Source organism: Acipenser ruthenus, chromosome 25 (genome assembly GCF_902713425.1).
Source record: "Acipenser ruthenus chromosome 25, fAciRut3.2 maternal haplotype, whole genome shotgun sequence".
NCBI classification, from domain to species: Eukaryota; Metazoa; Chordata; class Actinopteri; order Acipenseriformes; family Acipenseridae; genus Acipenser; species Acipenser ruthenus.
The window spans coordinates 19,243,212-19,271,167 of NC_081213.1; the positions used below are offsets into that span (position 1 = coordinate 19,243,212).

The window sequence follows — 27,956 nt, forward strand, 5'->3', positions numbered from 1 at the left end:
GCAGACGCCCTTATCCAGGGTGACTTACAATTGTTACAAGATATCACATTATTTTTACATACAATTACATTATTTTGTTCACATGATCTGAATATTTAATTTCTCATGATCCTATTATGTGTATTGTAGTGAGGAACCTTTAAAGGTGACCACTACGGGTGTGCAAACGTTTCTGTTCCTCTGAACTACGAGTTAGTTAATGGACAAACTATACAGAAACCACCCACGCCACCACCTCCATCAACTCCTGCCCAGTGGTAATATTTGAAAAAATAAATGTGCTGGAATAGTTAGTAAGCATAGTAAATAGTGGTATAAGAATAAACATCTAGCGAGAATGATAGAACACTCTAAATGTATAAAGTATCTCTTAAACACCATTCTTCTGTGACTCTTAGTTCTAATTATCTATGTAGGAAGTGCGTTGATGGTTTTGCGCTTATTCACTCTGAATTAGTTCATAATCAGTCGTGCTACTCAACAGAGGGACTAATACCTGTTAGAACAAACAGCTGTGCTTAAAGGGCAGTCGTATCAAGCCGTCTTCACATGAATGAATCGGTTAAAAAATAAAGAAATTAGAAGGTTGAGGGACTGAACAAGGAACCTTTTAAACAGTTTCTGCAAAATAAGCTAGGAAGAGCAACCAAGACAATTCCAGCTTGAAAAAAAAACACCAGCACTGGTGTATAAGAAGTGCGCCTGTCAGCTGTAATTTCATGACCTGATCCTGATGTTTTCCAGATTGGCAGCTGTGACAGGTGCAGTACAAGCTACAGTGTGGCGAGAGCACCCAGGGCCCAACGCTAACATGCTGGGATCATGTAGAACACAAATCTTTATAAAGATGAGATTTTGTCATGTGTTATACTAGACAGCGTGGAAAAATTGAATTCCATGGCGTCTGATTTTTCCCCCTCTTCCTTTAGTCTTTGCCAGTATCTAATGTAATATAGCTGTGATGGGTGGACATCTTGTTTTTTTATATATATATTTTGACACTTTTGTGTGTGTGTGTGTGTGTGTGTGTGTGTTTATAGCCATATTTGTGAGGTGAGACAAGCGCTAATTGAAGTTCTTTTGTGTAATGATTTATGAAGGCAGACCAGAAAACTGCACATTACAGTAATTTTGGCTGGAGGATGCTAACATACAACCAGCCAATTGTTCATTCTGCTGCTGGAGCTCAGATAGTGCACTCTCTGCATTAAAGCAAATTCCTTTACAGTGTAGAGACACCACACTTGCCACAAGGCTGCCTCACAGGGGTTTCTGGGATATGATGAGAGGCCTTTTGATAACCTTTGCCTATGGGCTGCTACTTAGGAAATAAGTCCACAAGCACTGGTAATTATCTCTGTTTTGGATCTTATTATCCCCGCAGAGGTAAAATAGTGGTGGAACTAGTATATTTATACTGCAAGTCACACACATATATGCTAGTGTATGTCTGTGTACTGCAAATGTACTTTGAAAGTCACTCATCCAATTGTACTAAAATTTGGTAGAGGGCAGGCTTTTCATATCTCTTTTACCATAACAAATGTCCATAATGATATTGTTGCATTTCTATTTCTTAGAAGATTTTAAGGCACCGTGACCAACTTAGATTGAAGGCTGTTTCAATGGGAGCTGCTTTTGCAATTTAATAAAACAAATGCATGGGCATAGTCATTGTGACCTACTTTTCACAATACCGACACCTTTCCTCTTCCTGGAACATAGCTGTTACTAGTGGAGTCTGAGTGCACCATGTCCAGACACATTACCATCTTTAAGGTGGTACTCTAGCAGCAGGGTGGGGGGGGGCACCACATCAGCACATACTATACAGTCTCAGTCAGGCAAAGGATTGTCCTGCTGGAAGTGTGAATGACAAGTGTTTGAGAGACGGCTAGAAAGATGATAATTCCTGTTGATACCTGCACACATCCATACCCAATTTGGTGATATGTTTTTAGATGTCTAATGGCTGACACAGTATTGATGCACCCCTGCAAACCCTGGCAGTTCTGCCTGGCCACTATTTGATAAATGATATGGAATAAGCAATCAGGGTGTATGCTGTCCATAACTTCAAGCACTCAAAAATCTATTCTTCAGTAGAACTAAAAGGAAACAGTTTGGTGGTTAGACAAAAAAACAAACAAAAAAAACAAACACCTATCATAATATAAATAAGCTACACAGATTGGCTGTGTTTTACCAATGCCAGTGTTTTCATTCCTCTGGACACCCTGCCCCTAACCATTAGTCTATTGTCCCCAAATGCTTCAAACTAAGTCTCCACAATATGTGCTATAGAGGCCAGTTGTTTCTACTATTTTGTCGACCCCCTGTAAAGAAATGTTTAAACAAATCATCTTTGCGTCAGTGGATTCTCGTTCATTTGGAAAGTTAAGCTAAGAGACACAGCACTTGTTTCATGTGGAAGCCTCTGCTATTCAGTTTCAGTCTTTGTTCTGCTAATTGTTGCCTGCCTCCCTTTTCTTTGTGCAGAGCTGATTCCATTAAAATGGATTACTGAGAGGCAAAGTCACTATTGCACAGCCAGGTTCTGAGAGTCTGCACAGACATGAACCTTCCTCTATCTGTTTGAAATGTTGCTATGTTAATCCCTCACAAACAGAAGGATAATTACAAAAAAACTGCACAAAAAACTGTTTATTTGATTTCCCTTCTAAGACAAATTCTACAAGTAAATGAGATCTGAGAGATGGCAGGAAGGATACGTCTTATTATATAATATGAGTAATGAAGACCAGCTGAAGGGTAGAAATACCCAAACAAGGAGAAACAACCTTGATCTTGAGCACTGTCCCTTTCTCAGCAGCAGAACAGCTACAATAGTGTTCTATTCAGATCCACATTCAAAATGTTGTTAAATTCGTTTTTAAATGAAGTATGTGTGCTGAAATGCCTTTTTAATAAATACTGTGCACTGAAATCCCTGTTTAATCACCACAGCCAACAGTGTCAGGGCAGAACTGAAATCTGTATTTGATTGCTTTTGTAAAAACAAAGATTTTACTTGGGCTCAACTCCTATCCAATTCAATAGTCATTTTTAATACTTTGAGATATTTTAGGTTGGATTTAATTGAGCACCGAGAAAGAAATTCACAAGTAGAAATGCTTTCAGTATGGCAGCAGTTAGTGTCATCTCTGCGTGGAATGCCAGACCAGTGCTGATTTGAGGTGTTTTTTTGGCAAAATCCAATTCCAGAAACCACCTGTAAGAGCTTCATACTGTGGACAGTATTTAACTGTCTGTCATTGGGTGTGGTTAGCCGTTAAATAAATGAACACTGTTAACTGAATCTCAGAGGGCACTGAAGCAGCACAGTTTCAATGGCCTCTAAAATGAAGATGGTTTCCCTGCACGGTATTGCTCTTGCCAACACATTGTAAACACTGATTAATGTTGCCGTGGATGGGCCTGTTCTAGTGCGTTCCTTAATAGATTGTCTTAGACTGCTGAGTGTGAGAAACTCACCCCATGTCCCGATTTCATTCACAGGTGACTTCTTTTGTGCCGTCCTAAATCCAAACAGAGTCTGGCTCCCTTATTTAATCAGAACGTCTGTGTGGTTTGTAATTACCGGGCCTTTGCGCATACCCCCTGCTAGGTACCAAATTGTCTGTGCGCAGAATGTGAAGGCAGGCACTGTGCCACCACTGCCTTCAGCACAGCGTGGCACAGCAGCTGCTCCGGACATGGGTACAAGGCTTTCGAACAGCAGGCATATGAATTGCACTCTTTATTCTCTGCAGGCCAGTTTTTCCCTTTTCGGAGGTTGAATTTGTTTCCCCATGACCATGTTTACAATTCAAGTTAACAAAATGAAAACTGTGATTTGAGCATCTTGAATGTCACCTACAACTACAAGATGCAAAAAAAAAGTGGGTGTTTTTAAAGGCGGAGTGATTCTTTTAAAAGGAAATCTGAATTGTCCACACCTCCAAAAAGGACTTTTGATGGATAACTTTGTTTTGCGATTATTATTATTATTATTATTATTATTATTATTATTATTATTATTATTATTAGATGTGTTTGAAAGACCTTTGATAAAAACCTATGTTCATGAAAGTGCAAAAATGTGAAAATGGTGAAACAACACTAAATATTATACTGTATTTTTGTACCCCTAGCAATGTTCTATTTAGTTTACATTAAAACCTGTCTAATTCCACCCCCCTACAAACCAACATTCTCTATAATTCGGTTTAACTTTTGGGTACAGTATTATATTTTACACTACCTCTATAAACCAGCACACTGTATAATCCGGCTCAATTTTCCAGTCCCAAGCGATGCTGGAATAGACAAGTTTCGTCAGTGTATAAATTCAATGGGCTTCTTCTCTGTCCTGCAGCGAGAGGTTCATGGTGAAACTGAATAAGAATGGAGGACCTAAAAACCCTGAGAAGATAGATCGCCTATGTGCCCTCTTCACGGTAACTTCTGCCAGCTAATATTATTATTACTGTAGTTATCATCATGAACCAGTGCAACAGATTTACTCTCTGTGTTTGCCTTCCAGGATCTGAGCAACAGGGACATGAAACGGGACCTGTATATAGTTTCTCACGTCATCAGAACTGGTAAGTTGTTTCAGTTCCAGGTCTCTTCAGCACTGTCTGGGACTAGCAGGTATTCTTACCAAATGTTCCCACCATTCAAACGGCTCACCTGTTGAGTAATCAGTTTGATTTGATTCATTCCTGACTAGGGACCAAAAACTGCAATCTTCTTATTCTGTGCTTACAGCTGGTTTTCTACTAATATGATTAATCCTTACCAAAACATATAGATTAACACCCCATTAAATAGAATTAGTATTTCTTAACAGTTGCGCATACACTTGCCCAAAGAATGTTAAGTGAAGTCTGTTTGAATTATCAAAGTGAAAGTGATTATACATTCATTATCATTATTATTATTATTATTATTAGTAGTAGTAGTAGTAGTAGTAGTAGTGGTGGTGGTAGTAGTAGTATTAGTATTATTAGTAGTAGTAGTTGTAGTCATCATAGTCATAGTATTAAATTAGGTGTTAATAGACTGTCAGAGGAAAGTCATTTGTTTTCTGACATATAATGAAACAGATTTCTTTGAATCCACATTTTATGTTCTCCCAACCAGATAAAAGCCATATGAAGCAGACTTTGATAACATAGCCTTCATAGAACTGTTCTTTCACAGTCATGATCGATGGTTTTGGTAATCGATGATTCCACATATAAAATGAATGTGTAATCAAAGGGCTTTAGAAAAGCAGCTCTTCTGAAGCACTGTGCACAGTGACATCCTGTGCTTCATTTGTGTTCAGTTCATTGTGATAAGTTGCGAGTGCCATGTATTTTTTCGCCTTCCGTTTCTGTTGGTAGGAATAAGAAACAAAATGGAATAGATTTTTTATTCTTTAAACAGACGTGATGATCGAAGCAGGTCTAAGTATAATTTCAGTTTGCAAAACATTGAGCTAGTATGTCAGCATGGTGAAATACAAAATCAAGACTGGAAAACCAAAAAGTTTGACATAACACACCATTCTTTGAATCATGTTCACCGTTCCTTTTTTTCCGTTGAACAGTGCTGTGTTACGTTTCCTAAAAGCCATGGCTTTATTTTATGGATATAAGTTAGTTTCCTGTAACCCCCAACCCTCCCCCCCCCCCCCCCCCCCGGATTACATTTTAATTATGGCACTGCTAAAGACAGCTTATAGTTTTGGTATTGTATTCCGTTTTGTTTTGTGGTTTTGCATTTTGTGCTCTTACTCTAGTTCACCATGATAGCGAAGCTTGGGTGGAATATTGTTTTGTATGCTGTTTGATTGTTTTAGTTTTGTTAATAAAAATGGGCATACAAGCGCGTAATTGCATCCCGTCTCCTGCGTATGCTATTCTCAGTGCTAGCCTGCAACTCTACTCTTTGACAAAATGAAAGCTGGAATCCTAGGGTACATAGATGGAAAACTACAGTGCAGTTTGGCATATGTTGTTCAAAAGTTAATTGTAAATAATCTTTTATGTATATGAATTATGCACTATTTTCATATAGTGTATGAGTGGGGATTTTTGAGTCATGGTTAAAAATTGAAATCCTCTCTTGAGAAAAGAAAACGTGTACACATTCAGACTAGCATCATGGTGCTGATGCCTCATCAGTGTTTAAACCTTAATGCTGATTAAACTTTAGAGCGAATTTAACTCACTACCACTGGAGGCTCAAAGAACACAAATTGTGAAGAAATAGAAAATGAAATTATGCTCTGTTGTCCCCGAATACGAAAAGCGTGAAAAGCATTTGAAATGTAGGGGGATAAACGGTGAACCCTGTTGAATGACTGAAAAATCAGTTTCAAGTGCTGCTTAAAACATTTTCAAGCTAAGGGCCTGCAGGTGTAGCTCATGTTGCAATTCATTTGTGAGGTTTTAGGCTGGCTTTATTGACTTTGAACTGTAAATGTATTTTACAACTTGCACCCAGATTAGTGCCTCTTTCCTGTATTTTAGTTCTGTTTTGAGACTACAGATCCTATGATGCATTTTGAGTTGCCGTAGTGCTGACTCATCAATGGCATTTCCATGAAGCAGTGCAAAAACATACTCTATCCTTGCAGACAAAAATTGAGGTGTTGAAAGCAGTGGATAATGCACCACCATACAAGAAGAAGAAAAATGTTGCTGCAGAGAGTTTCCTGTGAACAACTTTGTCAACCATTTTGAAACATCAGGGTGCAATAATACAGGCCTATGAACAGCAAACTGTGGATGCATGTCGTCAGCATTTCCAAATTGCTTAATATGTTGAGGACACCTTGCTTTAGTGGTTTAAAAATGCCAGTGATTAAAATTGGACATGCAGGTTACAAGTGTAGTTCATTGGCAATGTATACTTTTTAAAAGTTCACTTACAGCTGCATTGCCAATACAATGCACAGTACTTTTTCAATGTATAATGCTGTTCATTGTTCTGCAATTGAAATTAGATTTTAGTGTTACCGTAACTTCAATAAAAACTGACAGCATGCATTTTTAAACCCCTGATAATACGAATTATTGATAAGACAAAATGTTTTGCTGGTCCCTTGTAATCCGAATTAACGAGAATTGACTGTTATTGTTTCATACATTCTGTGTGATCAGTGTAATACAGCTGTATGAAGCCCCCAGTGGGTGAATTGAATCTGTGTTTCTCTGCTTCTCTGTCTCCAGGGCGGATGTTGTTGAATGATTCTAAGAAAGGTCCGGCCCATGTGCAGTACCGTCGCCCCTACGGCTGTGCAGTGCTGAGCATGAGCGACATACTGCAGTCCATCTCCGAGCTCAAAGAGGAGAAAGACTTTGTGCTTAAAGTTTACACGTGAGTGAGGCCCTCTGAAACAGGCCTTTTACTACCAAAGTTACAGGCTGAATAATATCTAAACATTTTAGTGCCAGCAGCTGTTGGTTTTCAAAAGCTAAGGGGGAGCATTTTAGCAGGAAATTAAAATGGATTGCATTAGCCGCCCTTAATTAGGGGTAATCACCAGATAACCATGGCTAGGTGGCTGATGCAATCCAGGGTAATTCGCTAGTGCTGTAAAGGCTTTTAAAAAACCCAGCTATGACTAATCCCAGCGGGGTATAGGTTGTTCAAATCATCCCTTAAGCAAGATTCTTGGATGGATAACCTCTCAAAGAAAAAGAGGCACTGCAGTGTATGAAGTGGTGTAGGTCGCTCTAGACCTGAGCTCAACTACCAAGGTGTTACAGGGCTCTGTACTCATTGTACAGTAAAATGACTTTGTGGATATAACTGTCATGCATATTGCATCCATGGATCTATAGTATGCATTTCTACCATTCTAAAGGAAATACAAAAAGTTCCTAGGTGTGTCCAAGGACCCTTGAATTAAACTTAGGAATAGAGACCAGAAATGGACACAGTATTATAATACCTACTGCATTGAGAAAGAATTTTACTTGTGTTGTTATATTTAGTTTTTAGAAACCTAAAACAATGTGTTTGTGTGTATACACACACAGATTGTTTTAAGTTTGTAAATGGTTAAAAGTAATACAATCTGACATTCAAGTGTCTATTAACAATCTACGTCCTTCCCACAGAGAAGAATCAATCAAATGGGACAGCTTCAACGTGAAAACAAAGTCATTAACATGTTTGGATGTTGTTGCCTGCTTTCATTTTCATTTTCCCAGAGGGATGTATTTGTTCTCTCAACCCTTTGCAGTACACATGTCATTTACAGTAGCAACCCGCATTTCAGTTCGATTTTCAAAGAAATACAATTCATTTGGTGTCTCTAGCAGGAGAACGAGTATCTGTTTTTCTTTCTTTTTTTCAATTAACTGCAGTCATCTGTAGGAATTGAAATACCAAACTGTTTTAAACAGCAGGAGAAAAAGGGGGTTGAGGAAGGCTGTTACTGTTACAGGGATACTTCATATCATCTACATTTTCAAAATATGACATAGTTCACTAGTGTTGTTTCTACTTACACTTGAGCATTATTAACCACTTACTATTTGAGGAAAATGTCCTGCTTCAACCACAGGGTCTTCTTCTAAAAGATGAGTTCCTTAAGCAAAGTGTTTTGAAAATGGTCAGAAAATCAATGACAATGGCACACCCCTGTTGATCATTTCTATATTTGGTGTGGCCATTGATCCCACTTGTTAGTGTATCAGAAGTGTACTTTGTTTGTCCTGAGAGGAAGATGCATGACATCATACTATTAAAGAGAAGATTACAATGAATTTACAATTCGAACAATCCCGATAAGAATGCATATTGGTTTTGGAGCTGAGAAGAGATGTTATGGACATCTTGGGGCTTTAGAGTCCAACCATTACAGCATATCCTGCTGGCTCCAGCCTCCAGCCACCTTGTTTTAAATGGTAGTCAACATCACAGCTCCATCCTGTTTGTCTATAACTATCATCCAGTGCATGCCACTATTATTAGGATGGTAATGGAGCTGTGAATTACCCAACTGCTTATTTGGAGATGAAGCACTAGCCCATATTGCACAGCGGTGAACTGAAGAAACTGTACCGCAGTGCCCACCCCACCTTCCTGTTTACACAGCACTGCATTATCATTTAACTCTGCCGCAGGTTGCCGGCTCTTCCAATACTAGATGCTCCGGGAGCATCCACGCGTCACACGTAGCGTCCGTTGTGAATACTACACCTAACTTTATTTTTATTAAAAAAAAATAATAATAAAACAAATAATGTGATATATTATTATTTTTTTTTTATTTAATCGATGGATGTGGACAATGGAGGCTGTCTGACCAGCAGATCTAACTACTGCTGTCTTTTAAATAATTAAAATATGACCCTTCCTGAGTTTTTTTTCATATTTTCAATTAGTTTATGGAGCCTGCAGTTAAATGCTTCAAGCAAGTATGTTATGAACCTATTTTTGCCAATAAAATTATGAAATGCAAATGACAGCAGATGGAAGTTTTAAAAAAAGGAGATCTGTGCAAGTACTTACAATCCATTATGATTTATATAACATGTATTTAAAATCAGTGTCGAATAAAATTAAAATGTGAAACATTCAAATACCAAATGCACTTAAGGAGTCTGAATTTGGTGTTCATATAATTTGTCTTAATAAACTGAAAGAAATTGCATTGATATTTGGAACCAGTGAAGCCATTACAGGGGTGTCTGTATCACACTTACTTTTTAAAATGATATCTTAAGTATTCATCAAATTGTCAATAACCTTTCAAGCCCTCTCTCAGAGTGTTAGGAATGTGATTTGATAGAAACCTATTATTGGGGTAATCTTAAAGTGTTTGGTTAAAAGTTTTAACCAACATATCACTTGAACAAATATCTCTCAGGTGCTTCTAACTTTAAGCAGTAAATTTAAAAGGCCCTCACACATGGTGTGAAAGAGACAGCATTAATGGATCCCTTGAGTCTCCTGAAAGTCTTTTGTTCTGCAAATGTGTGCTAGACCTGACACATTTTGGCATATCATTGCAAAGAGTGGAGACATTGATAGACATAATTAACATTGCCAGCCTTTTGCATGATGCACTCAGAGAAACTGACAAATGCAGCCCTGGCTGTGATGCCATCTTTTGAAAGGGGAGTTTGTTTTATAGCTGTTAACAACAGTCTAGTGCCAACAGAAAAAAAAGACAGGTAGTGGGGAGTAATGACAAGCTTTTAGTGACTCCTTTCCAATACTATTACATTTTACCCATACAGTATATCATGTTTATGAAGGCAGATAGCTCATGCTTTGAAGTTTTGACATTGAGTGAGGGCTATAGGATTTTTTACCAGCTGTTGCTTCTTCCAATTTAGCACTGATAGAGGTCCTGTTTTATTTTCAGACCTCCTAAGAAACTAAGGACCAGAAATAACTGAAGCCCTTGATTTTGAAATGTGATCTTGTATGATTTATGCACTGCCACATCTAAATAAATGAAGGTGCAGGTTGTCTCATTAGGAAGCATAAGTGACAGATGGTCACAGTTTGAAGTCTTGCTAAGGGAAAAACCTGAATTTACTGCATCTAGCACCTCAGCGTCATGCATAGATACTGTGCTGCCTTTGGGAGCGATGGTGCTAAAAGGATCCCAATAACCTGTTTACAGAAAGTGGTAAAGACCCTAGAGAGGTTAGTTCTAGTTTTAAAAAAGAGTGTCAACCAGTTTTGCTAAAGAAGACACATTCAAGATTAGGATTTTTATTCCTATTTCCAAAAAATCAGGTTGATGTTGTTACACAATAAACAACACAATGTACATCCTAAACATTTCAAACTTCATATTACTGTTCTGACCTCTTCTGGGGTGAAAATCCATTTGCATCTTAGATACTTTTTTATTATAATATATAGCTAAATAAGAATAATTGAACCATATAGCTAATTGTAATGTGACAAAGAAATTCCAGATGACTTGATCACATCAGTGTCATGGTCTATTGTATATTATAAAGAAATGTAAGCGTGCACTTTTTGAAAATATGTTATATTAAAGTGAACCAATTGAGTAGCTGCCCAGTAATCAACCAGCCTTGGAGGACTTCATGGGAACTCTGTTGAAGTCATCCAATTCAATGAAACAAATGGCCTGAGGTCTATATACAGGAGTGTGATTAGCTTCAATGCACCTGCTCCACTTTGGTTGGACCTGAGGCCACTCCTCAGCAACATAGCTCATTCTTTAGGCTGTGAAACAGTAGTTTCCATTTTCTTATAAATGTGGTGGGTACTGCTAAGCAGAAGAGGCATCGTTAGGAACAAGCTGCTGGTCAATTACAGCATATCAATGGACCAAGTGCATTAAACGTAAGGGTGGGTTCTGTTCAATGAGGAGCAAAGGCAATGTTGTCATCACTGCTGTACTGATTGGATTGCAATACAAATGCAGATGGCAATGCATGCTTTTGGCCTTAATATTTATGCCAGGTACATAACACATCCAATATCACACTTGTAGCAGATGCTACATTTGGCAACAGAAAGTCCTGTAGCTTTTGCAGATGCTGAAGATTTTATTGCCAGCAGATTATCAGGAAGTACTCATAAGAAAGTGGCACTGTTTGAACTTCACAAACTTGCAAAGTAAGGTCAAACATGTACGTTCTGTAACAGCCATTTAACCTTGCTGGGTTAAACCAGGCTGAAGTAGACACTAGCAGGCTTGGTTATCAATCTTGATACAACTGTGTTAACTGTGTGAATCATATCCTTTTTGTTTCTCTTTCCAGCTGTAACAATGAAAATGAATGGTGCCAAATCCACGAAAATATAATCCGCAAGTCCAGCACCAAGTACACAGCACCCAGCACCAACTATGGTAACCTTCAATCTTGCGCTATTTTATGGGAGATTTATTTTTTCATATCTGTGTGTTTGGATCTGTAAACACAAATATTTTCTATAAGGTTAACAACATACTACTAGAGGGTTTTTAAGTCAATAAAGTTACTAAATAGCAAGGCATATCTGGTCTTGCTGGAGCAAGTGGAGAATGCTGGTCTCAAAGTAATCCAATTGGAAAATGTACCAAAGGTGGTGCAATTGCAAGCCAAACCAAAAAATAATAATATACCACTGAAAACAGTTGCTTGGCATTTTGACCCTGAATAACTGCTGCCAATATTGTACTAAAAAAAAGATTTTAAAACTTGGTTCCTAATGTTGAGTAAATCTCAGATAATGATGAAGCTAAGCACAAAGCACATTAACTTCACTGAGCAAAACAGAACATGCCATTTAATGTAAAATGCCCAAGAAAACCCTAAGTCACTCTCAAACCAGAAGATACTACATGTAAAGGATCAGTTATGGACAACTTTACAAATGCCTTCTTTTGTACCAGCTTTTAAAGTTTTGACTTGCTGATTCACAGTAGTTTTTCATAGCCAGCTAACTTTAGTCCATCGATAATAGATGTTGGTGTTTCACTCTTTTTCACTAGTTACTGATACCAGTTGTTGACGGTTCAGCCTTAAAAGTAATGGTTGTGGAAAACAGCGTTGAATAATTGATTGGGCCTCCATCTCGCTGTGTCTCACAGCGTCCCTTTTCCAAACAGAATTATTTATCATTGTTATCCATCACTTTCCTTTAGCTCTCCCCTGTGGTTGCGAATTCTGACCCAAGCAAGTTCCATTTTACAGTAAACTGTCTCTTTATATAGCATTGACCTTTACATGCGAGCCAAATATCTACTTAACAGACAACCGTCTGGCTGGTGTTTTTCAATACATATGAAAAAAAAAGTTTATTTTAGGCTGTAGTATTTACTTACATACTTAAGTAAATACTACAGCCTAAAAAGTTTATCCTAGTTTCATGTCTGTATTAAACAGACAAGTCTAATGAAATGTTACATACCATATGGCACCACTCTGTGCTCAAATGAAGTAACTTATTTTTCTATGAATATTATCTATAGAATAAGTCAACTAAACACAAGCACATTAGTAGTAATAAATACCAGCAAATGAATTAGCAGCACTGTAAAGAGAAATGATCTGCCAATGCTGCCTCAGTGTTGAAATGGTAGATGGAAAACATGTCACTGATTTGGTGAATTGATTTTAAAAGTGAATGTGCTCATAGTCCTGTAGGATAGTACATTAGTGCACTTAGAGGAATGTAGTGCTATGTAAGCTAAGATCTTCACTCTCTAGCTGTGAATCTGAACTCTGGTAAAACTCTGCAAAGATCAGTGTAACTTCTATAAACTAATATAGGGGCATATTCTTCCTGTGGATGACTCTAAAATAAAGGCACATGTCTTCCACCTTCCCACCCATAGGGGCTTGTGCATAATGGAATCTGTTGCGATCTAAAAGTCAAGTACTCCGTAAAAGTCACTGTGTAAGCTATGTTGGAAGAGAGAAAGCGTAAAGTGATTGTCAGGATGTATTAGACACTGGGCATTATTGCCCCAAAACTTTTCGGTTTCAAACATGTACAGGATATACATCGGTGACAAAATGAACCTGGTTTCAAATTGTACAGTTGTGTTTCCATGTACCTCAACCTGCACGATTCCTAAGCGTGTTGGACACTATGAAATGAGTTTGGGAGCAAGGCCTCAGTTCATTGCAATTATGTTGACAAATTCAGGTAACGTGGTTTCCAGGGTTTTCTGAAAGCAGAGGGATGCGGATCCGATTGCTTTGTTTAATTATCGGTCCCCCTCAGTGAAGGTGGATGAGGCACACTGCAGGTTGCAAGCTGTGAGCTGTACGAGCATGCAATCAGCCTCACGCCTCACCTGTCAGAGAGAGCGAGAGTAGCCCATTTCCCAGCACAACAATGTAGAGCTCAGCTATCTCTGTTCACTGTCGGTTAAACTGCCACAAGACACATTTCCAGCACGGCGGGTGGCATAACTCATTAGAAATTCAATATCCCTATTTATCCGTTCATCTTCTCCCCTGTGAAAACTGCTGGAATGAAAAGATGTCCCCCTGTTGATATAGCTGCAGTCTAACAGCAGTACACAGCTAGTGTGTTTTCAGGCAGTTTATAGGACTGTCAGTACTTTTTTTTTTGCTGTCAAATTCAACATTAAGGCCTGCTTCCAATTCATGTCTGCAGTCAACAACAACAACAACAAATAATAAAAATAATAATAATAATAATAATAATAATAATAATAATACATGTATTCAATATTTAGTTGTATTCAATATTTGTATAGATATATTCACATTCATTTTAAAATACATATGTGGTTTTGGGTATCAAAATATACGTCAGAGTGAACAGGATGACTATTGGAAACAGCAGCACCTAAAATATGATGAAACATTGCTCATGGTGATGCTATTTTCAGGTGTACAGATACCTGTGATTTGAAGTCATACTGCATGGGTAATACAGTATGTGCATGTGTGTGGTATATTTTAAATACATTTTAAAACCATTGTTTGTTAATCATTCAGTTAAAAATAAAATCAAGGTTTATAAGTACATCACCAAGAATTTCAAGATTTGAAACATCAAAGCTTTAGCACCACCTTGTGTCAGTGGGACCACATGTGCTCCTGGCTGCTCTTTCTGCATCTTTAAAATCCTTCTGTTGAATAAAGCATGACCGTGGAATAGTCTCTTCCCATAAGAGTACTGTACGATCTACTTTAATATTTCATAACTGTTCAGATCAGTTTTAGGGATATGATTTATTTAATTTGCACTAAAAGATAAAAGTAACTCTTAGCAGTGTTTAGAATGTCTTTACTTTAGGGCCCAAAAGTTTAGTAAGCTCAAAAAAGTTGAGAAAATGAATGTACTGAAATGCATTGAAATGTACTGCAAAACTTTCTGTGTTTGTGTTTGTAATTTTTATTCCAAAAAGCTTCCAAAAAGACAGAAAAAGCCTCCCAAGTCATGTGAAGCAAGCCTTCATCCACCAGTTTGTATGTGTAAGGTATAAATTAAATACAGTGTGTGTAGGGTGTGTTCTGGCTGCTCAAACGTTGCAAAATGATGTCTCTGAGAATAACACATGACATGTTAACTTATTATAAACCAGAAAAACAAAGACTGAGGGATCCCTGACTGGCTCACCTGGTAAAAGCACGGTCGAGTGGTCTGCAGGGTGAGTCTTACAGGTCAGGCTCTGCAAAGTCACCAGTGTGCTCGGGCTTCCAGAGGGAGCGACTCATTGGTTCTGGAGCTCCCTCAGGATAGGGCAGCAAAAGTGTCAGGCACTGTTCTTCTCTTCTTGATACAGCACACCCTACTGGCAGACACCTTTGTCCTATATACTGAGCTGTTGTGGGAAATTGCTGTGGTGAGGTATGTGTGTTCGGTGCAAGGGATGACGGGACTTATCACAAATCCCTAAGAGTGATTGGGTGTATGTTTTTTATAATGTGTTTCATGAGGTAACTCCCAATATGTTCCTGTGATACAGTGCTAAGTGTTTATGTCTTGTTTCCCAGGTCTGATCATTTCCCTGCAGCTGCTGCGGGGGGAGATGGAGCTGATCCGCAGAGAGAACCCAATGATCTTCAACAGAGGCGTGGCTGTCACCCGCAAACTGGGCTTCCCTGATGTCATCATGCCTGGTAAGAGTGACCCCAGCTCTGGAGCTCCGCGTGGGTTTGATAGCATGTGTGGATAAAGCTGGCTTTCCGTGCATCTGTTGTGTCTGTGTACTGTAGTTGCTTGTATTTTCTACATCACTAAATACAATGTAGTTGAACTAACACATGGTGCACATAGCCCAATTCAGACTTCATCTTTTAATATTTCGCTCTGTCATAGCACAGCAGGGGTTGAAACATGTGCTGTATAAGGCCTCTAGAATGTTGTACTTGTTTGACTGTCCAGCTTCATTGTGCTGGTTATCTGTCCTTTTAACTTATCAAATACAGTGGTTACACATCTTAAAAATATGATTAATACAAGGTATTAAAGCTGAACTTTTATCTTAATAGAGATCAGAGGCAACCTGAAAACATAACAAAGATGAAACAATGAAAAAAATTAATGAATAAGAATAAGTCCAACTGCACAGGTGAATTGTATTCCAGCGAATCAGGCAAAAAGAATATTATTATTATTTATTTCTTAGCATGTTACGCTCCGTTCCCTGCTCCATTCTCAGTTTAAGTTGGATATCTTATTATTTATTTGTTTTAAAGTTATGCATGCAAGTTATTATCTCAGAGTGCGGTTCACAGATTTGGTTGCCCTTTAGATATTACCAGTAGGTGATATGCTTTCTACTTCAGTAATGTGTGGTTCTTCCCCTGTATTTGAAACTCATGATTGTGCTTGCTGTTAACACAGTAACTCTAATTACCAAGCATAGCGGGCCTGGCCAGGACTTTGAGCTAGGGTGACATTCTGTTTGACAGTTTACATGAAGTAGTATTTTGACAGGGACATTGAAAGGAAAAAAGTTGGATAGCCATCGTTGGTTGTTTGTCATGTGTTTACAAAACTTCCACAATGGAAACACAAAGGGCAGTTTTTATACTTAAGTTAAATCTATAGGGATATATTTGTATGCCTTATATCTGTGTAATGACCCACTGTTTTAGGAATTCTATATAGGATTTCCACATTTATACTAGTTTTTCATCTTGTACTGGTTACCATATATGTATCATCAACATACCTCTATTCAAATCACTGTATCGGGACATATAGTTGTTTTAGGAGCTATTGTGTGTATAAATGCATATGGTATAGCAATTAAAAAGGTTTTATAGGTAGTTATTCATATATCTCTAGAGCCGTGCTGCTGCTGCACACCTGTAAATTCATCAGTATGGCTCCAAGTGGTTCAAAAGTTACTTGATCAAGATCCAATGAAATAGAATGGAGGCACTGCAGTGATACAAATACAGCGCACAATGTAATGTATAATACATATGATAAGAGGTTATCGAAATCTTTATAACTAGTTCCTATGGTTGATCCACACTTGAATTAAAGTAAGTCAGGGAAGGGAAGAATAGACTTTTTTCAAATCTGTTGGAGAACAGCTATTTTGCAAACTATCATTCAGAGATATACAGTCTGTTTTCAAAGGCTTGTAGAATGTGAACATGACAGTTTTCAGTGGTGTATTAGGGGTTTATCCTCCTTAGTCTGTGACATTAAATTGGGTTACAGCTCAGAGGTGAGAGTGCGTCAACACCACCTTTTTTATCTACCTACTGGCCAGGCCCAGCCTTGCTTAACCTCTGAGATCTGAGATGGCACCTTTACAGAATCTTAACACAGATTTTCGTGTTGTGAGGAAAGAACTCAAAGCATGGAGTTTGTGACAGTTCTTAATCCATCATGTACTAAAGAATTCAGCCTCCTTACTCCGCAACCCACCCTCCCTGCAGCTATTAGATCTAATTTTGTTTTTGTAGATCGCTCATGGCTTCATATATGCCTTCCCAGTATAGTTCCGTGATAGTGGAGGAAGCTATAATTTGCCAATAAAGAAGCCAGTTTTCTTTGTGTGTGGAAATTCCAGTTGCTCCGAGTAAAACATATTACCCATTACCAAAGCAGTTCAAATATTTCAAATGTTTAAAGCCCTCATTTTGGTGCAGAGAAGCAAAGGTAAACACTAGCACCTTTAAGTATGCATTTCTAATAAAATCCTTTAGAAATGGTATCCTGCCTCTTTTAGTGTTATGTTATGTCTCCAGTGTTTTTATTCTATTAAAATTCTTGCTGTAACATGTGAAAGAGGATGTAGCAGTAACATGCACAGTATATAATAACACAATAATATTCTGAATTTATTGCAGATCATAACAACTCATTATTTTATTTATATTGTCATTTAGTCCACATGTTAAATGTGCAAAAAGCCAGATTAAAAAAATAGATCAGCTATTACCATTTAAATATATGGTATACACATAATCAGAATGATTTAAACAAATAATCCATATAATTGTTTATATGGCGCTAGCACAACCTAATTCATTACACTGTAAATACCCTGTGGGGCACACTGATGCAGTTTTGTACTTAATACAATTTTACAAGTTTCCGACCGGGACAACAAATTAAAGCTGAAACTGACAATCCCAGTTTTCACGCGATATCTGGTAACGCTGATGTAGTTCCCAAATACATTTTTGTTTTTTTGCTCTACTTGTTTCCTTGGAATATTAACTAAACTACACACAAAATGTTTACTTCCGAGTCAGGTTACCTTGTATAGTTTGTTTCCTATGTGCAAAAGGACATAGTCCAGCAGTTGTTCAGATTGAGGTTTAGCAGACGAACCAGACTCTGTGCGCTTGCCAAATGGACCAAGACCACCTCTTCAGGTGGACTCGGTACGGTTCATTTCCCAGGCGGACTTTGTTGTTCACACTTCACACCAAACGTACCAAATGCGGACCAAACCCTCTTAACGGACCCAGTGTGAACACACCCTAAATCCAGAACCGAATTAACCATTTCTAAATGTATTATTATTATTATTATTATTATTATTATTATTAAGAATAATTACTTAAAAAAGAAAGGGTTGTGAATGTATCCTTAATCACAAATCACCAGTAGAAACTGGAAGTTTCATACTGGTGAAGATCTGGTCAATAATCGGTCTCTGAACAGTGAGTGATCTTTGTTTCTTTCTCCCAACTCTTCTGGTGCCTTTCTTGCCCCATCGCCATCCTCTCTGTCACCCTGATGCAGAGATGAAGATAGTTGGGTGTAAGTCCCCTGCCTGTTTCTGTTTGTTGCTCGGTATCATTATCTCTCTATCTCTCTGTGCTTTTCTGCCTGGCTGCCCTCAGTCTGTCTCATCCGTCTTTATTTGTCTGCCTTGATGGAATGAGCAGGACTGCACTAACAAAACAATCAGTCTGAGTGCGCAGCTTCTGAGATCCTGTAAAGTTACTTTTATTAGCCTGTGCCACAGTAAGTATTGTCTTTTACTAGTTCATGTCCCAGTAAATGAACATTATAGGCTGATGCTGGTATCCACCTGAGCACAGTACGGGTAGCTGTGCCTTTCACAATTCAGTTCAGCTTAGTCACTCCCTACATAAACTAAACATGGATACAACTAAATACATTTTGTAAGTTGGCTTTCATTATACACAAACAGATCATTTTAGTATATTAGGTAGTGCTAAAGGTGGAGCACCATTCAATCAATGTTTGGTTTTACTTTTTCATTGTGTGAGATTTTTGCGCAGTTAGTCTCATACTTACTTTACAATAAGGTCTCGGGCTTTGCAGCTTTCATGACCATAACAGGGTTGATAATGTCACTGGCAGTGATCTGTATTGATTTCTAATTTCCCTGTTAACCTTCACGCTCCTACAAATTGAGTTCATATGGGTGACTCATTTTGACATTCTGCATGCACGATTTCAACTAGTTGTACTAATCAGCTGGCAGTGTGTTCACCCATTGAAGTTAAACCACATTTGTGTCTTTAGTCATCATCTACATCCAACATTAGATTATGTGTACACTGTACAGTAGTATGGTGCATTGTTACTTTAAAAGTAGTTTTCAATGCATCCATTTATGATCTGATAATAAAGATAAGTTGCGTTGATGTAGCCTGTAAAACAATATCAGTATATCAAAACACCATTTGGAAAGTGTTTCCTCCTAAATTAAAGATCAATCTCACAGAACTCATAATAGAATAAACTCCCTGTCTTTGGGTTTGGTCTATCCTCGCTTATAATTGTGTGGATTTCAAAGCTGTCGATAGAAATTGGGAGAGTTTGAACTTGGTGATGCTGAAAAGTGGATACACTATATAGTGTTTTGGAGAAATTCCATGATCTCTTCTAATGCTTTAAACTTTTCCTTTTGTTATTGGTTTAACCTCAGTGTACTAATAAATGCAATCTGGTGCATGCTGCCAAACTGCTGTTGAGCTTCACTAACAGCCCCCTCTCTTATCATCTTAATGATTTGAAGTCTCAATTTAATTTTCTTCTTGAGCAGAGGGGTCATATTCTTATCAACAACAAACAAAGGGGAATCATTTTTCTTAACTATTTCTAACTAGACTTGAATTCACTTTATATTAGGTCTACAGTCATTGGGCCTCATTTACGAAAGGGCACTAAATGTACCTGTAACGTGCACATTAAGTAGTGAGCCTAACGAGCACCATAAATCTAAATTTACTGTCCCATTTATTAACAGAGAATGCATTAATTTAATTGCACACTATTTGGCTAATTTACAAACCATAGCGTGCACACTACATGTACTGTGAGCGATAATTTAATGTGCACGATAATGTCTAAGACTTACCCGTGACCACTGTGATATAAAAAGTCCCAGCAGTCCAGGCATATCTTTTGGTCAGTGGCTTATTGTGAAAGGTGAAGGTGGCTTACATTGACCGAAATTATAGTGGAGGAGGTTGTTTTTTATTATAATACCTGGTTTGGTCCAGTGTTTTATTTAACCACTCTATTATTTGTACCAATGTAATAATTCATATAATCTGTTATTTACAGGTAAACTTGAATGCAAGTAATGCCTCCATGATGCCAGATAGATTTCAGCCCAGGCAAATATGTTTAAATAGTGTGCCTATCAGTGGTTAAAGCCCGGTTTCCAAACAAACCAATTATCGCTCACTTTAAGGTACACACGATGATTATCGCCCTTCAGTAAATACGATGTGAATGAAGCTCATCTCATTGTTCAGAGCGGGGGTGGGCCTCATTTAAATACATTATCATGCATTACCATACAAATCACATATTCATTCTGATTACCATAGTGTGGCACAATAATATGCCCACTGTTTCATGTGACAATGAATAAAATAGCAATAGTAAATGCGGAAATCATGACCATGCAAACTAATTGCAATTATGATGCACCATAATGTTTAGTGCCCTTTTGTAAATGAGGCCCATGGTCTTTAAAGTCTTATATTAACAGTATGCAGTAAATTGAAACAGCAGGTTTCAAAGAAAGATACAAACTTGTAAATGCCTTTGAAGCTATTAACTTTTGAAACTCAGCCCTCATTCCTAAGCCATCTTGTTGGCAAGCTGGAAATGTAATGTATACAGCACACATTACTGAGGGCAACAAACTTCATTTCTAGAGCCTGCGGAATCCCAGCTTGAACTGCAGTGGGATTATTCATTACGGAAATGGGGATCTACCACTCATGATCATTTTCTTCATGCAAGGTTTTTGAGAATTGCATTGAGTGTAATCAACAGAAGCAGATGGGCCTTTGCAGATATATTTCTTTACTATTGTTATAGAATGTGTGCACCATGGATCACATATATAACAAAATTTGGTTTATGAATCTTTTTTAATTATTCCTTTTGAGAATGTATAATTCCATAGACCTGTTTTTGCTCTTGCCTGATATTATTATTAAAGAAGTGACCACTTCCTTTGCTGTAGGTCAGTCACACTCCATGACCTGGGTGCAACCTGCAGACAGCGATAAAGCAGCAGTTCTGGTAGTGTTCTGTTGTAAAATATGAGTCTGAAAAATACAAAAGCAACAAACGAAATCCTGCAACATTTACAAATGTGTTTACAACCTTGGGATATGTTCTGGAGTGAATCAATATGTGAACTGTTTCTTGGGGTTTGTCAAGCACACAGAATTGTGTTGCATTAGCATTCCGTTTTCCCAGATAAAAGGTTGTTTGCTGTCTTAAAGGTATGTGTGTGAGAGATTTTTTGCAGCAAAGACAGTGTTTTAAACAATAACAAATACGTATTTGCCACATAAGGGATCTGTGCTGTGTCTTCCAGTCACAGGGAGATTGTGAGAGAGAGAGAGAGAGAGAGAGAGAGAGAGAGAGAGAGAGAGAGAGAGAGAGAGAGAGAGAGAGAGAGAGAGAGAGAGAGAGAGAGAGAGAGAGAGAGAGAGAGAGAGAGAGAGAGAGAGAGAGAGAGAGAGAGAGAGAGAGAGAGAGAGAGAGAGATTGAGATTTTGTTTTGAGCAGAGATCTTGATAATTACATCTTCCATCACTCACTGTGGCCTATTTTCAGATTCCCTATGTATGGAACACTAGTGTTGGTTGAACTATATCACTAGTAGTTACAATATACAGTTGTAAAAAAAGAGGAGAATTTTTTTTTTTTTTTATATCTGATCTGGAATAAACAGAGATCAGGTGCAGGGGACACATGTTCAAAACTGATTAACTCATCATCTGCATGTACAGGGTGACAAATGAGGTAAACACATTTATTAATGGTTAAATGTGTATCCAAAGTTTCTTCCTTATAAAACATGTAGTTATTTTGTATTGTTTGATATGATAGTATGGATCCAATGTGCCCATTAAAGCAATGTATTTAATACATTTATTTATCACATAAAAGTAGGGATAATGAACTAGTAAATCATCATTTGGAAAAGGTATATTGTATATTAGGAAATGTAAAAAACGTGGTTAAATCAAATACTTGTAGTTTACAATTAACAATGTTTATGACTATATTGACTGTTTGTTGTTCACTCCAGGTCTTTGGGAATCTATAAAACAGTGGTGAGCTGACGGATCATTGAGCACACTGCACAGCATCAGGACACACCTGCACACATGCTTGCTTGCATAGATCTTCTGATTGATTTATTCCCTTTCGTTGTTTCCCAGGTGACATTCGGAATGACCTATACCTGATCCTGGAGCGAGGTGATTTCGAGAGGGGTGGGAAGAGCGTCCAGAAGAACATCGAGGTCACTGTGTACGTTCTCTACGCGGACGGAGAAATACTCAAGGTAGGATCGCTGTTTATTATTATACCCATTCATAGCTTCAATCCATTGTAAATCCAGAGTATAGCAGCACACGCGGTTTTCTCTGCTTCAGTCTGTGTGTTTGCCTGTTTGCTCCTCAGGATTGTATCAGCCTCGGCTCTGGGGAGCCCAGTGTGAGTGAGCACCGCTCCTTTGTTCTGTACCACAACAACAGCCCGCGCTGGGGCGAGATCATCAAGCTGCCTATTCCTGTGGACCGCTTCCGAGGCTCGCACCTGCGCTTCGAGTTCAGGCACTGCTCCAGTGAGTCCAGCTTCTCTTAAACTGCCCTGCCTGCTACCTCGTAACGTATGCTCACCCTGTGACACTGTAGTCATGGCAAGACGTGTGCAAGCGCCTGCAAACTAAACACATAGGAGTTGAGCGCATCATATGATTGGACACTTTCTGTGCTGTAGGTCCATTTCACCTGGGATGACCTGAAGCATAGGAAGCGATAAATCTTTAGCAACAACAGTAAACATAATGAAACCTCTGAAATGACAGTGCTGAAGTGTTTAGCAAATGTTAGCAATGCAACACTTACAAATAGGTTTACAAACATAGGAAGTATTCAATAATAGAGTTTTTTAAACTTTTAAATTGTTGGTATTTGGTTGTCCCTTGAATGACAGTTAAGAAGCTTTTAATTGAAGGAGATATCTGTTTAAAAGTGTTACCTAAACATGTGATTGAAGCTGAATTTCTGGGTGTCTTTCCAGCAAAAGACAAGGGGGAGAAGAAGCTGTTTGGCTTCGCGTTTACTCCTCTGATGAGGGAGGACGGCACCACTCTGTCAGATGAAAGCCATGAACTCTACGTTTACAAGGTGATGATAAACTATGTGTTTCAGAGCAGTAAAATTGGACTCCAGCTGGCTTATTATAATGCTGATTGCTGTAAGACAGTAACATTGTTAGAAATCCTGTTGTTATAGCATTACTGCAGCTGCAGAGGTAGTATTTTCTTATTCTACATTGATATCATCAATCAGACAAGAAAGAGCGCAGAATTCAAAGGTTCCAGCTGTATTATGAGCTTTGCTGGAACTAACGTCAGCTATAAGCATTTTCTCAGCCTTTCTTGTTTCACGAGACTCTTTCACAAACCCTTTCTTAACCAGCCCCCATTGATTGCTGACTAGCTCAACCCAGGAGATAGATATGTTTTTTGGTTACATCAGAATGGTACATCAGAATGTGCATTGTAAATTGATTGCGCATCACAATTGCCCAAATCTTTCATATTTAAAGCTTTTTTTTTATTCATCTAAAATCAAACTCTAGGTTTTACAAATCAAAGTGGTGCATTTGAAACTTGAAATATTTATCCAGATTTCCGAGACTGTGAGTGTTGATAACTAGAGAGGAGACATTTTATAGATCTTCAGATGAAGGCTTGGATGTAGAAATGTTGCTTATTACTGAGGAAAAAAGTCACTGTCTCATAAGCAATTAATTATTAAAACAAATCTGTTGTACTTCTTAAAATGCTGCCTTAGCCCTCAATGTTTATATTTACATCAGGAAGTTTTGAACAGTTTGAAAATTGAAGTGCATTTTTATGTTCACTCAGTAATGGTATGTAACGATTTCCCATGTTGATTTGTGGCTTGCAGTGTGATGAGAACAGCACCTTCAGTAACCAAGCACTCTACCTGGGCCTGCCTTGCTGTAAGGAAGATTTCAATGGCTGTCCCAACATCCCGTCCAGCCTTATCTTTCAGCGCAGTGCCAAAGAGATGCTCTGGATCTCCACCCAGCTCTCCTCCACCAAGCTCACACAGAACGGTAACTTCCTGATACAGCCGGACCGCTCTGCACTTCAGCTTGTGCGAACAGTCTTATGAGCTCTGCTTGGAGCCCGGCTCTTTTGGATAAGCAAACAACACTCCAAAGTGGGAGTCTGGGTTTCCGTATAAGTTAAAACTGCTGGGTGCTTAAAACCTTTCTCAATACACAATATGGATACTGTAGTAATGTACAATTCCAATACAATTTCAGGTTGACATGCCCTGTAAAAAAAACAGTTGCGGTTACATAAGCATTATTTTTATCATTAATATTGTACCGTTTTCCCAAAACTTTACACCATGTAAACTTGAACACTATGTCACAAGCAGTGGAACAAAGAGAGGCTGTTCGTCTTTGTAGCATAGCATAGACTCCCAGGAAAAAAAAGTGGGCGCAACATGAATCAGGGACCCTAGGTGAATATAGTAATTATACATTATGAGAAGGCTTTTAAAAGTGCAGGGGAAAAAAAATCCTAAATTCAATTTAAAAGTATAATAACTGCAGTCTTAATGTTTGCCTTTCTTGTTAAGCATAGAAGTTGAATGCACAGATACTTCTCGTGATTTTGATGGTATCCAATACGCTTTGATGCCTCCCCAATGGCTGTTCTTCTAGCCAGCACTCTCATTATCTGACCTGGTTGCTTTCAGTGGATCTCCTGGCCCTGCTGAAGTGGAAGGCTCATCCAGACAGACTGATGGACATCCTGGGAAGGCTGCGGCATGTCAGTGGAGAGGAAATTGTTAAAGTAAGGAGCCCCTTATAACTTTGTATGTATGTATAGTTTTTTTTTACTTTGAAGAACTGAGATATAAGCTTGTCAGTATCCATTATTGACCATATAGTACGTGAATGTGTTTGTAACCACTGTAAGCAACATACTGTAATATACTTAATAGTAGTTGTGTTTTACAAAAATGCTTTGAATCTGCCATTTGGCTAACTGACTTATTGTTATAATATCTCCTCTCTTTTCTAGTTCCTTCAGGATATTTTAGATACACTGTTTTCCATTCTAGATGACAACACAGACAAATACGGGCCTTTGGTTTTCCAGTCGTTGGTAAGTAAAGACTAAGAAATCAGAATTAGTCAAGTCAACAAATCTTTACACTGATGAAGACATTGACCAACACGTCTGCCTGCCTGACATAAGGTTTACCACAGAATTTATGATTAAGGATCAACTCTTAACATTTAACAGAGCTGTATTGCAGATGAAACCTTTTCATGGTTGGTATGTTAGGCTGTTTCTTGTCTTGAGAGATTAATAAAACCCCACAGGTACACGGTAGACTTGCATGCACCTATCTGTCAATTTGGAAATCAGGCCCACTGTCATGGCTTATTGCCCCCGAGGCATGAGTTTCTTGAATATTCGTTTGCTGATAGAAGCTTAATAGAAGTCAGGGTTTAAATAACAGAGACGTCATTGCTGATGCTTAACATGTAATCCTCTTCCATTGCTTTATGGTATATTAGGTAGAAGCTGCCACATGTATAGTTCGGCACATGAGCTAATGCAGTCATTGACACGATCTTAAAGGACTAAGAAATAAAGCCTGCTCTATGCAGGGCACCAGTATTAAAATGAATGTGGATATATACAGAGGTGCATTGGTTTGATGTCATTTTCTGCTTTACAGTATGACTCAGATTGGGTAGGCCACTGCATTTTAAAATGTTACTAGTAATAGCCCAGTGAAAACTGGGAGATACAAGATTCAGATAGCTTTGACTACCAGCCTGACATCTCAGTACAAGGATTTCATGGACACAGCTGATTGAAGCTTTGTGCTTACAATATCAGTGCCACAGTTTCCCAGACTAGCCTATTCCAACTAGACACTAGCGAAACCCATATACGGACAATTATAAAGACAGTCTGGCTTTGTAAAATATGTTCAAGCATTTACAGCAGTGGAAGTAAGATCCAAGGTCCTGAGCTATTTTGGGGGCCTCGTGTCTGTTGAAGACTGTTTTTGGACACCAGTGGGTTAATGCCATTTGTTTCAGATTCTCAATCATAGTCAGTTCACAGGTCAGACTGGAAGTCACATGTCTCTTTCTGTGTTCCAGGTGTTCATCATCAATCTACTCCGGGATAGTAAGTACTATCATTTCCGGCCAGTCATGGACACTTACATCCAGAAGCACTTTGCAGGAGCACTGGCTTACAAGTAAGTCACACGAGCACAGGAAGGCAACTTAAGATCAAATGGCTCAGCGGTTAGAGGCCTTGGGCTTGACATGGGTTCAGCTCTCCAATCATCTGGAAAACCCTTCCATATTGTACTAGCTACCTGTCGGAATGGTAGAAGAATGTTGAGTTGTGTTGTTCATGTTAGATTTTTGTGGCTGTAAGACAAATGTATTAATGTACTATCTTAAAGAAAAAATACATGAATACAAATAAAATGATACAAAAGACACTCATTCTTTGTACTTATGTTGGTACCTTGATTTTACAATATCCTGAATCACAAGATACTGTAGTCAAATGCTGTATTAGATAGTTATCTAAGAATGGTGGATGCAGGCCTTTGGGTAGTCCCAAGATTTTAGCTGTTTTAGTTGAAGCTATCAGTCAAAGTTAAGCAAGTGTCTTATAGGGTAGATGCATAAAGGTATCAAACCCATTAGAGCAGTTTTGATGGTATCTGTCAGAGCGAGAACCTGTTAACTTCTCTTTCAATCCATCAGAAACACCAATCAATGCTTCAAGTAATTGCGCTAGAGTCTTCAGCAATGTCCCCCCCCCCCACCTCACCCCCCCACCAACTTGTAAAGACATCCTGAAAGCCTTTTTAATGTACTAAAACCCTTTTTAATGTAACTTTCACTTGCTAAGCATCATTATTGTGCAGAGTAACCTGGAGCTTTCTTTATGTATGTGATTTGGTAGACAGTACTGACAGTCTGTGTGTCTGGTTTGCAGGGAGCTGATCCACTGTCTGAAGTGGTACATGGATCGCTCGGCCGAAGTTATTCGCCAGGACCACATCCAGGAGGCCATGAGGGTAGGTGTCACTTTGGGAATACCTGAAAATGGCTTCAGATATTGAGAGAGGGAGAGAGAGAGACAATGTTCCCGTACATCTGCAGAAGATCTCTCTAATGCCATGAAATTCCTCTAAATAAGCATCAGGTTTAAAATGTAATAGTGGCCTTTGTCCCAAGTGAACATGACTCATTTTCTCACCATCTATTAGCAGATGAAGTTGTTTCCAAGCAAGCAATTTGACTGAAAGTGTGCTGTACAGTATACCATTTAAACTCTTAAAGTGTTGGTTATATAGATAGAAGTCTAGGCTACAGTGTGTCCCATGTAACTGTCTATTTATTGCAGTCCTCGGTTAATAGAATAAAACCTGTTATTAATATGTCACGTAAAAGGAGCGTGT

General features: G+C 38.4%; 1 protein-coding gene across 19 annotated transcripts in view; it reads left to right on the plus strand.

Moving 5' to 3' along the window:
* LOC117414003 (dedicator of cytokinesis protein 3-like) overlaps positions 1-27,956 on the plus strand; it is a 207,410-nt gene that overhangs the window by 149,761 nt on the left and 29,693 nt on the right. For all 19 annotated transcript variants that reach the window (XM_058999506.1, XM_058999507.1, XM_058999513.1 and 16 more), the window contains 13 exons: positions 4,379-4,460; positions 4,547-4,607; positions 7,227-7,374; positions 11,763-11,851; positions 15,462-15,587; positions 22,614-22,738; positions 22,858-23,020; positions 23,479-23,585; positions 24,375-24,546; positions 25,203-25,300; positions 25,532-25,615; positions 26,632-26,732; positions 27,491-27,572. In XM_058999506.1, coding sequence (XP_058855489.1) covers positions 4,379-4,460; positions 4,547-4,607; positions 7,227-7,374; positions 11,763-11,851; positions 15,462-15,587; positions 22,614-22,738; positions 22,858-23,020; positions 23,479-23,585; positions 24,375-24,546; positions 25,203-25,300; positions 25,532-25,615; positions 26,632-26,732; positions 27,491-27,572 — 1,438 coding nt within the window. The remainder of the gene's footprint in view (positions 1-4,378; positions 4,461-4,546; positions 4,608-7,226; positions 7,375-11,762; positions 11,852-15,461; positions 15,588-22,613; positions 22,739-22,857; positions 23,021-23,478; positions 23,586-24,374; positions 24,547-25,202; positions 25,301-25,531; positions 25,616-26,631; positions 26,733-27,490; positions 27,573-27,956) is intronic.